This window comes from Lithobates pipiens, unplaced genomic scaffold, assembly GCF_037356315.1.
Source record: "Lithobates pipiens isolate NorthernLeopardFrog02 unplaced genomic scaffold, aLitPip1_a1.2 Scaffold_363, whole genome shotgun sequence".
In the NCBI taxonomy this organism is placed as follows: domain Eukaryota; kingdom Metazoa; phylum Chordata; class Amphibia; order Anura; family Ranidae; genus Lithobates; species Lithobates pipiens.
The window spans coordinates 12536-24732 of record NW_027507820.1 but is presented as its reverse complement, the minus strand read 5'-3'; the positions used below and the strand labels follow the sequence as shown (position 1 = coordinate 24732).

Genomic DNA, 12197 nt, shown 5'->3' with positions numbered 1-12197 from the left:
TTCTTAAATAGGCATTTAATTAGGCCGTGTGTTAGTGCAGAACAAAACCCCCGCTGGGCTGCTATAGAGGAGGAGGGGGGGTGGGGGGTGGGTCGGCATGCTCAGTCTATGGCTACAGGTCCATTGTTGCAGACCCACAGTGGATTGCTTACTTATGGGGTCTAATCCAATCATAAATTGCCCCTGTGCACCAATCGGGGAGGGCCGAGGTCCCTATGAATGAAAGTGAAGTGGGGGGATTTGGCTGAAGGTCTATTGTTGGAGCTGTCACATGTGAAAGGACCTGAAGCCCCCCGGGCACTATAAAAGGCACCTTCCGGGGGAGCAGCGCAGAGATCCCACAGAAGAAGAGACGCACACAAGAGTTCACCGGCCAGAGAGGAGTTGAAGATGATGTTCCCAAGTCTCCTGGCTCCGACGGCCGTCTACCCCAACCTCCTGCGCCCCACGCCCACCCTCACCCTGCCCCAGAGCCTGCGCAGCGCCCTGTCCACCCACTCCAGCTTCCTGGTGGAGGACCTCCTCAGGATCACCCGACCCGCGGCGGCCACCGGATACTTACCCAGGGCCGTCCCCCCTCCCAGCATCTCTCCTCCGACCCCCAAGACCCCCAACAGCCTGGCGGACACCTCCGAGCTCCTGGTCTCCAGGCACAGCTCCGACTGCGGCAACGGCGGAGCCGCCTTCCTGAAGTTTGGCGTCAACGCGATCCTGTCCAACTCCACGCCCAGAACAGGTGAGCGGCTTTTGGCTCTCTTATTCATATTGTTTTTTTTATTTTTTTATTCTTGGGGGTCTAGGGGGTCCATTAATAACACCTCCATGGGGCAATAAATGAGATGGCTGTTCCAAACGCTTGGTCACATGACGGGGCAAAAGTCCCGAATCAGGACGGGAAACTTTATGTCACTCTTCCTAGAAACGTTGGCATAATCCTGATTTTTACAGCCGAGTATTTTCAGGCTGGATCAGGAATATATTTTATATAATATTTTGTATATATTTGATATTTTAAATCTGCTGGGGGGGGAAACGCGCATGCACTGCTAAATTCACACAGCCATTGCACAAGGATAAGGATCTTTCAGTCATGTGACTATTTTTTTTTATTTTTTTTTATCTGATTGGCCCTTGGCTGAAAAATAACCGTCACTGTCAGCCTAAGGGTCCTTATTCTGGGATATAAGTATTTTTTATATATTTGGGGTGGTTGAAAAGAAATGCAGTCCTCTTAATAATCATGGGGGGGGGGGGGCACTATTTAAATCAGTAGGCACTATGTTGGTAGCCGCAGTTCTGAATGCCAAACCCTGGGCTGGCATATAACCATTTTGGTCCCATTAAGAAGCTGCAGTCGGGATGGGGGACAAGGGGTGGGCAAGAGGGATGGCTGCCCTGGGCACTTTAGTATTATGTGAGGTGGAGGGGCACCACAAGGATATTGGCGGGGGGTGCAGTATTTTGTGTTGAGAAGGGGAGTTTGGGGGGGTTGGCAGGGGTAAGAATTGTTCTAGGAAGGCACATTTGGGTTTGTGTGCTAGAAGTGTTGATATGGGGGGATTTGTAGTGAGGTGGGGTGGGGGAAGAAGATTTGTACTAGGAGGGGGGATTCATACTATAAAAGTAGATGAGGAAATATATATTTTTTGGTTGATTTTGTACCAACAGGAATGATTGGGGGGGGGGGGGGGGGTTTGTAATGGAAGGGAGGCGTTGTAGTCCTTTTTTTGTGCTAGGAGGGGTAATTATTTTTTGCGGGGGGGGGGGGGGTTGTGCAAGTAGGGATGATTGGGGGGTCATTTGTGCTGGAAGGAAGGATTTGCAGTGAAGAGAGAGGATTTGTGCTAGGAGGTGGAATTTTTTTTTTGGGGGGGGGGGGGTGTGCTAGTAGGGATGATTGGGGGGTCATTTGTGCTGGAAGGGGGGATTTGGAGTGAAGAGAGAGGATCTTGTGCTAGGAATGGGAATTTTTTTTTGGGGGGGGAGTTTGTGCTAGCAGGGATATTTGGGGATCATTTGTGCTGGAAGGGGGGGATTGGAGAGAGGATTTGTGCTGGGAGGGTTTTTTTTGTGTGGATTTGTGCTGGGGGCATATGGGGAGAGAGAGGATTTGTGCTGGGAGGGGAAATTTCAGCAGGGGGGGCAGATGTGTACTGGGAGGAGGGGGATTTATGCTCAGGGGTGAGCATGCAGATTAGTGCGCAATTTGTTTTTTTTGGGGGGGGGGTGGGGATTTTTGCACACACATAATGCTCATACGTCTTGGGGGGGGGGGGGGACGCACAATTTGGCATGTTTGCCCTGGGCTCTAGGTGACCTTGCCCTGGCACTGGCTACAATGGTGTATTATGAGATTTCAGCATGACCTCTAAGGCTGAGCGGTTGGTCCCTCCAACATGGGGGTGTCGGGAATGCGGTGGCGTGCTTAGCGCCGGTTGCGTTTTTAAAATTCCTGACGTCCGCGTGAACGCGTCCCATTTATTGGCGCTGCTCCATATAAAAAGTTTTTTAATTTTTTTAATAGAACACCATAAAACTGGGTCCGGAGGGTCCCGGCATGGAGCTCTTTGTGCCCGCTGATCACTTACGTTTTGGTTTGTCTTCGCAGATTCATCGCAGACGTTGCTCCCCGCAGCCCCCCCAAAGACCACCTTCTCTCTGCCGTACTTCGATGGCTCCTTCCAGCCGTTCCTCAGATCCTCCTATTTCCCAGGTAAGTGCTCTCTGTGTCTCGTGCCTCGTTGCACCCCCCCCCCATATCTCAGGGGGCCCCCCCACGCAGTAGAATTGGTCTCGCTAATTTGAGGCCCCATTGATCCCTGGCAGTGACTGCTGACATTGTACAGCTCTCCCCTGCTCCACAAATTAGCCCGACTTGTCAGGCTGAAAATCTGAGGCGTTCCCCGTCCCCCCCCCCCCCCTCACAGGGAGCCCCCTGCGGCCCCCTTCACGGGCCGGCTTTTCCCACAGAGCCAGCGAGCCCTAACAATGCCCGGGAGCAGCGTGACCAATCGGCTAGCTTGCCTCCATCCTTGCCACACACAGAGCCGTGATCGACACTCACCAGCCAAGCCGGCTCATTCAGAGTCCGGGGTCAAGCCAGCGGCGCGCTATTTTCACAAGACCCCCCGGCGCTTCTCCTTGTGAGGGGTGTCCGCGGCGGTGGCAGCCCAGAAATCGGCACAGCGAATGTCATCCGTCCAATTAGAGAGTGATGGATGGCGGAGACGCCGCCTCCTACATGTAACACTCCCGTGGTCCAATCAGGGCAGCCATAGCGCCGGGCAGTAGAGGGTAACAAATGCGGAATGAGGAATTCCTTTCCTTCACCATGAACGGGAACCCTCGCACTAAAGAAACAGAAAAGGCTGAAATAAATGTAAAATATAAAAATAAAATAAAAATTGTGACTTTGGTGTGGATGGCCGAATTTATCGTCTTTGTCACTAGTGACAAAAGCTCTAATGACCCCCCCTATTCACTAAATCGCCTCTTCTGACTCGGGTGTCCCCAACTCCTGTACGCATTTATCAGCATGCTGGCAGATTTCTACATGTTGGCTTTTCTTCCAAGAACCTCATTGTAAAAATATGAGCAACACTACTGCTTATCGAAGTCAATCAAAAGCCAAAAATTCTAGTTTGAAGAGGGTGGTGAAGGGTGAAAACCCAGAGGCCGCTGATAAGGAGGGGTTAGCACCATTTCTCCTGTAAGGGGCCCATGCCAGCAAGAGGGGCCCGGGCTTGTAGGGGAATTGGATATGGGCAGTAGAAGGGGTAATCAGTAAAGCGGAGGGGGGGGGGACAATTAACTGACCCCCTATGTGTCTTTCCCTGCAGCAGCTAAAAGCTGGCTTCTCCTCCTCTCCCTCCCACCGGCTTTCAGCTGCTGCAGGGAGAGACACGTAGAGGATCTGTTCTTGTAAATGCTCCCCCCAGAATGCAGAAGCTGGTGCAGCTCTGCATAGAAAGCCGACAGAAAGCTCTGCATAGAAAGCCAATCAGCTTCCAGGATTTATTGTCAAAGCTTAATTGAACAAGCTGAAGTAGGAAGCTGATTGGCTGCCACGCAGAGCTGCACCAGATTTTGCACTCTCCTGGCTCTTAGGCTCCTTCAAAACATGTGCAATTTCGTACAAATACGAATTTTTATGCATACGAATTCCGTACGAAATACGAAATTTTCGTTTTACGAATTTCGGATCAAAATTCATAGCGAAAAATTCGTAATTGTTACGAAAAGTTAACGAACCTAAAAGTTAAAACCCCAGGAAGGCAGTACAGGGATGGTGGGAACCCCTCATAATGGGCACAGCAGGTGTACAGACCTGGGAACTCAGCACAGGAATGGTGGGAACCCCTCATAATGGGCACAGCAGGTGTACAGACCCGGGAACTCAGCACAGGGATGGTGGGAACCCCTCATAATGGGCACAGTCAGTGTACGGACCTGGGAACTCGGCACAGGGATGGTGGGAACCCCTCATAATGGGCACAGTCAGTGTACGGACCTGGGAACTCGGCACAGGGATGGTGGAACCCCTCATAATGGGCACAGTCGGTGTACAGACCTGAGAACTCAGCACAGGGATGGTGGGAACCCCTCATAATGGGCACAGTCGGTGTACAGACCTGGGAACTCAGCACAGGGATGGTGGGAACCCTACTGGGAATTTCTATGCTTACGAATTTTATACAAAATTTTGTTAGCGAATTTCAGAATTTCGGATCCAAATTAACAGAATTGTGACTGGTGTTTTGTTCACCAATCAGAGGAAGTCAGCACAGCACAGGGATGGTGGGAACCCCTCATAATGGGCACAGCGGGTGTACACTCAGACCCGGGAACTCAGCACAGGGATGGTGGGAGCCCCTCCATAATGATAAATTCATCATTACGAACTTTCATTATTTTAACGAAAAGTTTACGAATCTAACGAAAATTCGTATTTCATACGAATCCGAATTGAATTTCGTACACGGATTACGATAATTTTTTTTTGTACGAAACTAAACAAAACTCATTTTTTGACGGCGCCCATGTCTAAGCTCCTTCTACATTAGGGCATCTCCAAAGTCGCATGATTTTCCAGTGCGACCTTGATGCGACTTTTGGTGCGACTTTGATCTGACTTTACATTCTCGTGGACCAAAGTCGCATCAAAAGACATGTTTTACAATGTATCACTTGTTGTATTTTTGATATGCAATATTCTCCTGTCCCACCATATTTTTCTAAATAAAGAGTTTGTGTACAAAAAAAAAAAAAAGTGTCGGTAGGAACGGTTTTCCTAGAAATACATTTGAATTTCACACGTCCTGTGACTTGGGGGGGGTCTCACAAGTCAGATCCCAAGTCGCACAAGTGTGAAAGGAGCCTAAGGGCCGGTTCACACAGCGGGCGATGCGAGGCGACACGACTCGCCTCGCCTCGCTCCCGCAAGTCGCCCCCGTTCTGTACAATGGAACCGTTCTGAGAGGAGCGACTCGAGTCGCTCCGACTCAGAAAAAAGGTTCCTGTACTACTTCTGGGCGACTTCGGGGGCGACTTGCATTGACTTCTATAAAGAAGTCCTCTGCAAGTCGCCGTTGAGGCCGCCGCAGGTCGCGGCGAGGCAAGTCGGAGACGCCTTGCCGCGCCTGCAGTGTGAACCGGCCCTAAAGGATCTCCATTCCCAGCCGTGTGATTTTTCATTTTCAAATCTTATTGGGTAAAAAGAACTAATATATATTTTTTAAATAATTTTTTTTTTTTTTTTTTTTTAACTAAAATGCACTGGCTGTGAACTGAGCCTCTTGTGATATCGTCACCGAAGTCCTTATTTTCAAAAAAAGTGACAGTTGTGTGCAATGAGATTTAGAATGGGCAGTCACACGGATAAAACAAACGCAAATAAATAAAAATAAGTAAAGCAGGATGAGCGTTCTTTATTTTTTATTTTTTTAAAGTGACAGTTGAGTCCAATAAGATTTAAAAATGACAGTCACTTGGATGAAATAAATGAGGATAAATAAAAATTAAATAAACCAGACTAATGCCGGCCATACACACGGTTCGCATTTCAAAAAAAAATTCTTTTGAAAATCGTATCTTAAGAATTTTCATACGAATTTCGCACCATTAGTGGGGCTGCAGCGACAGACGGTTTTCGTGCGGGAATCAAATTTGAGGAATCGGACATTTTTTGAAAAACAAACGATTTTCTAATCCAATGATGGGAGAATCACGCGCGAAATGTAATAAGAAAAGAGAATTTTACGGAGAGAAACGAAGATTCCCAGCCAAGAAAATTCTTTTCTGTAGCAACATGAAGTGAAATTGAAGGGCTTGGTCGGCTGAATTTTCCAAAATCAATGGTGGCGCTATCGGATCACAAAAAAAAAAAAAACTTTCCAATTTTTGAAAAGAAAATTAGTTCGAAAATTCGATCGTGTATGGCCTGCATTAGGGTCCCCATTTTCAAAAAAGTGACAGTTGTGTCCAACCAGATTTGGAAAATGACAGTCGCATGGATAAAACGAATGGGGATAACTAAAAATAAATAAATACACCAGGATTTGGGCGGTCACCTGGATAAAACCAATGCAAATAAATAAGTAAAGCAGGGTGAGGGTCTTTTATTTAAATTTTTTTTTTTTTTTTAAAGTGACAGTTGAGTATAACAGTCACATGGATAAAATAAAGATCCTTATCTTTGTATAAAAACTTACAACATTGTAAGTTTAGAACACGTCTTGTAACATTCCAGGTTTCCTCCTGTGCTGTTGCACTACAGTATAAGTTTAGAACTCAAATGTTACATTGTTCTAATGTTACATGTTACATTGTTCTAATGTAACATTTGTTATAATGCTCCTTGTAATAAAGTAGCCTCAGAACACTTGTTTCTGTAATAATCGTACTTCTACTCATCGCAGGCAGCGGCCGAGCGTTCCAATAGAACCCAATAGTGGCCACAGCGAATGACCCCCCCCCCCCCCCCACCCCTCCTCTATACACCGTCTCCATCATCTGTATTCAGCTGATGGCCTCTCCATATACTCGGCTGTTTAGTTGGAAAGTGTCACTCCATTGTCCCCTCTGGGTATTTAGGCTTTAGCTGCCTGTCCCCAGCCTTTTCTCTGCTACTTCATTACAAGACAATTACCAAGCACGCTTCATTAGAAGCTCTGTTCTCTATAGAGGAGGCCCCCCTCCTCCTCCTCCTCCATCCAGGGCCAGGCAGAGTTCTAATTAGCTCAGCTATTATCTGCTCTGCATTCCTGGAGAGCCTCTGCCACGGAGATGAGTTCAGTTCTAGGCGGAGGCCGGTTGCAAAGATCCACAAAGTTTTTTTTTTTTTGTTTTTTTTTTTAAGTTGCACCGGCTGTAAGGGGTAGATTGGAAGGTTTTCCCTTCCTATTCCTGTTCTGGTGACAACTCAGAATTTTGGGTTTACCATAATCTTGAGTACCGGTGGACAATGGTGACCAGGACAAATAGAGGAGAAGGGGTCAACCCAGAAGGAACACTGAGGTTGATTTTACTAAAACTTGAGAGTGAAAACTCTGGTGCATGGTAGCCTATCGGTAGAGTTGCCACCTCATTCCTTTAAACCCGAACACAAATTACACGGGTTCCATGGCTGATTAAGGTGGTAATTAAACTCCACTTGTTGCCTAATCTGCATTCAATTAGCCTCAGAACCCGTGTGATTCATATGTGTTCGAGTTTAAAGAGATGAGGCGGCAACCCTACCTTTCGGCCTCTAACTTCAGCTTGTTCAATGAAGCTTGGACAATAAAATCTGGAAGCTGATTGGTTCCTATGCAGGGTTGCACCAGATTTTGGAATTACTCATTCGGGGCGCTCACTGGCGAGTCCTTTGCTGGCCAGCTTCTTCCTGTTCCGGTCAACCCCACTGACCTAAAAACTAATGGATGAAGCTTCTAACCATTCATTGGGCTCTCCAAAACCAAAAGTTTTGGCTTCTGATTGACTTCAAAAGGCAACAATGTTACTCATCATCCATCTTTTGCCACGTGGCTCTTGGCAGAAAAGCTAACACCTACCATTACATTAGGATCTGCTGCCTGCTACCGGTATGTTTGGATTTGGGGTTTGTAGTTGACATGTGGACCAGCTGCAAAGCCAACATCCACCCTCCCCCCCCCCCCCATATTCTACTTCTGGAGCTCGCCATAACCCCAAATATACCAAATACCCAACTGCACAAATCTTTTATATGTCGTCATGGTTTTTCTTCTAACTAGAACCCTCCAGTAACCTACTTTTTTTTTTTTTCCCTTTCTCCAGCTTCTTCGGTGATCCCCATGCCAGGAACGTTCTCGTGGCCCCTGGCAGCTCGTGGAAAGCCCCGCAGGGGGATGCTCCGCAGAGCCGTCTTCTCTGACGTGCAGCGCAAAGCTCTGGAGAAGATGTTCCAGAAACAGAAGTACATCAGCAAGCCGGACAGGAAGAAGCTGGCCGGCAAACTGGGCCTTAAGGACTCTCAGGTGAGCGGTCCGAATTAATGATTTCATTGTCAATGAGGTGAGGAACCTCAAGAGGTGTAAGGGATTTATGAAGTAAAATCTTCAGGGTCCTAAAAATGTAAGGGTGCTGTTGGCCAGTTGACACTCTGTCTATGAAATGCAGGAGGTAAGAGGTCAAGGACCACTCACAAATGAAATGCGGCCTAATGCGGGGGAGGGGGATAGTGATCGGACACCCTAAATTATGACTAAAGCTAAATTCTGAGAGATCTTTATTCAGACGGGTTGTATGTGCATGCCCAACCATTATCTATGGCCAACTCTACTCTCGGGATCATTCTGAAAGCCCGTAGAGAACTTGCCTGCTCATTACTGGGAATATTTACTAATAATTTTTTTAATTGATAATAAATAAAGGGTCATTATTGATCCCCAATACTCCCAGCTCAAATCTGCAGGCGTGACCTATAACTCCCAGACTGACTCTTCCTTTTTCTTTTTTTTAGGTGAAAATCTGGTTCCAGAACAGAAGGATGAAATGGAGGAACTCCAAAGAGAGGGAACTTCTGTCCGCCGGTGGGTGCAGAGAGCAGACCCTGCCCACCAAGTTTAACCCCAACCCCGACCTCAGTGATGTGGGAAAGAAGACCTTAGAAGGAGAGGATGATGGCCTGCCTTATCAGCGCACAGAGCTCCACCTAGAGGTGGAAAGACAACTTCCCTCCTCACCATATCACTCCAGCAGCCACAGCAAAAACTCAGACTTGTCGGAGTCGGACTCTGATGTGGACCCAGAGGATGAGATTACGGTCTCCTAAAGGGTCCATTTATTAATCCACAAAGACTTTGCAATGTTGTAAAAAAAATATATAAATGTTATTAAGGAATTGGAGAGGTGTCTCGGTGATGGTGCTCCCTTCTGTCTGCAAGAGTGAAAGTATAGATAGGATTCCGGGATCTCCAGCTATTGCAGGATCCTAGCTTATTCTACTGGTGTAGGTATACTGGGTTCTCCAACATGAATATTGAACCTGGTTTCCCCATCTTCAGTTTAGATCCCAGGTTCTTCCACTGTAGTTTGGATCCTAGGTTCTCCGACTGGTTCAGGGATCCTAGCATAGGCGTGCACAGCATAGAGCTTTAGAGTGTGCACCCCAAGCTTTTTTTTTTTTTTTTTTTAGCAGAAAAGGGCAAAACATTTTTTTATTTGGTGAGCTTTTAAGGGTCTAAACAGAGGAAATATGCACCACACGGGTGAGCGGGGTGTGCCCAGGAACACCTGGCACACAATGTGTGCATGCCTATGGATCCTAGGTTCTCTGACTGGTTCAGGGATCCTGGGTTCTCCAACTGTTGTGGCGAACCTGGGTTCTATTTTAGTTTGAATCCCCGGTTCTCCAACTGTAGTTTGGAGATCCCAGGTTCTCCAACTGTAGTTTGGATCCCAGGTTCTCCAACTGTAGTTTGGATCCCAGGTTCTCCAACTGTAGTTTGGATCCTAGGTTCTCCAACTGTAGTTTGGATCCTAGGTTCTCCAACTGTAGTTTGCATCCTAGGTTCTCCAGCTGTAGTTTGGATCCTAGGTTCTCCAACTGTAGTTTTGGATCTTGGGTTCTGCAACTGTAGTTTGCATCCTAGGTTCTCCAACTGCAGTTTGGATCCTAGGTTCTCCAACTGAAGTTTGGATCCTAGGTTCTCCAACTGAAATTTGGATCCTAGGTTCTCCAACTGAAGTTTGGATCCTAGGTTCTCCAACTGTAGTTTGGATCCTAGGTTCTCCAACTGTAGTTTGGATCCTAGGTTCTCCAACTGTAGTTTGGAACCTAGGTTCTCCAACCATAGTTTGAAACCTAGGTACTCCAACCGTAGTTTGGATCCTAGGTACTCCAACCATAGTTTGGATCCTAGGTACTCCAACCATAGTTTGGATCCTAGGTTCTCCAACTGAAGTTTGGATCCTAGGTTCTCCAACTGAAATTTGGATCCTAGGTTCTCCAACTGAAGTTTGGATCCTAGGTTCTCCAACTGTAGTTTGGATCCTAGGTTCTCCAACTGTAGTTTGGAACCTAGGTTCTCCAACCATAGTTTGAAACCTAGGTACTCCAACCGTAGTTTGGATCCTAGGTACTCCAACCATAGTTTGGATCCTGGGTTCTCCAACTGTAGTTTGGATCCTGGGTTCTCCAACTGTAGTTTGGATCCTAGGTACTCCAACCGTAGTTTGGATCCTAGGTACTCCAACCGTAGTTTGGATCCTAGGTACTCCAACCGTAGTTTGGATCCTAGGTACTCCAACCATAGTTTGGATCCTAGGTACTCCAACCATAGTTTGGATCCTAGGTACTCCAACCATAGTTTGGATCCTAGGTACTCCAACCATAGTTTGGATCCTAGGTTCTCCAACTGTAGTTTGGATCATGGGTTCTCCAACTGTAGTTTGGATCCTGGGTTCTCCAACTGTAGTTTGGATCCTAGGTTCTCCAACTGTAGTTTGGATCCTAGGTTCTCCAACTGTAGTTTGGATCCTGGGTTCTCCAACTGTAGTTTGGATCTTGGGTACTACAACTTTAGTTTGGATCCTGGGTTGTCCCACTGATTCTAGGATCTTGGGTTCTCCACATGATTAAAGTATCAATGATCCTGGGTTGTTCAGGTGTTTCAGAGATCCTGAGTTATCCCCCTGTAGTTTAAATCCAGTTATCATCTCCAGCTGGTTTGGAGATCCCGGATTCTCCAACTGGCAACTGCCTTTTGTCATTCCAAAATAGCTGGAGAGCCTCGGGGATCCAATGTCTGCTAGGTGAATGTCATGTATGTCATAAAAGTTGTTTTTCTATGTCTACAGTGTATATGGTTGTCTGGGTCTTGTGTGTCTGTAGGGGGTGCTACATTAAGGGGGCTTCCTCTTCGATGTGAAAACTTTTGCTGTGGATCCACAGCTTTCTATGAACTGTACGCTATACTGTACACGGACTGTATTGGTATTCTATGCCACTTGTATTTTTATATTGTTAAATGCAATAGACTTTTGTGCTCAAAACTTTTAGATTGATTTTCTACATATAACTTATAAAGAAGCCTTTATTTTGTAATTTACAAATGTACAGAATTTTATATATGTATATAATGAGCATTGACATTCCCAAATAAAATGAAAAGGTGAATATTTCCAGTATTGGCCTGTCAATGGTTTGTGGGTCGGCTATAAATGTGACTTTTCCATCGTGAGGTTAAAAGAGGGGATATATATTATGGCTTTATATAAATCCTGTATAATAATAATAATAATAATGTCATTGAATATAAATAATAATTAGGCCTTGGGCCCCCAATCAGGACTGTAGCTTCTCATCCAATGATTCTGTTCTATATTTATTTTATTTATTACAGGTGCTTATATAGCGCCGGCAATTTACACAGCTCTTTACATATATATATATATATTGTACTCTCACATCAGTCCCTGCCCTCGGGGAGCTTACCATCTAATGCCCATAACTCGCATACATCCACATACTAGGGCCAATTTAGACAGGAGCCAATTAACCACTTGCCTACCGAGCACTTTTACCCCCTTCCTGCCCAGGCCAACTTTCAACTTTCATCGCTGTCCCACTTCGAATGACAATTGCGCAGTCATGCAACACTGTACCCAAATTACATTTTTATAATTTTCTTGAGACATATATAGAGCTTTCTTTTCTATTTAATCCCCTCTGGGGT

The 12197-nt window shown here is 46.3% G+C and overlaps 1 protein-coding gene across 1 annotated transcript; it reads left to right on the top strand.

Moving 5' to 3' along the window:
- Positions 1-344: 344 nt before the first annotated feature.
- On the top strand, positions 345-11649 carry DBX1 (developing brain homeobox 1). The gene is made up of 4 exons (XM_077466629.1): positions 345-736; positions 2609-2713; positions 8296-8495; positions 8981-11649. Exons 1-4 carry the CDS (start codon positions 391-393, stop codon positions 9290-9292), a joined length of 963 nt encoding a protein of 320 aa, XP_077322755.1. The 5' UTR covers positions 345-390; the 3' UTR covers positions 9293-11649.
- Positions 11650-12197: the final 548 nt, after the last annotated feature.

Bases quoted from the DNA above. Each gene is read 5' to 3' on its own strand.
- DBX1 (XM_077466629.1), top strand. From the start codon at position 391: ATGATGTTCCCAAGTCTCCTGGCTCCGACGGCCGTCTACCCCAACCTC. The intron at 737-2,608 runs GTGAGCGGCTTT...TTGTCTTCGCAG, and splicing joins CAACTCCACGCCCAGAACAG to ATTCATCGCAGACGTTGCTC. The intron at 2,714-8,295 runs GTAAGTGCTCTC...CCCTTTCTCCAG, and splicing joins CAGATCCTCCTATTTCCCAG to CTTCTTCGGTGATCCCCATG.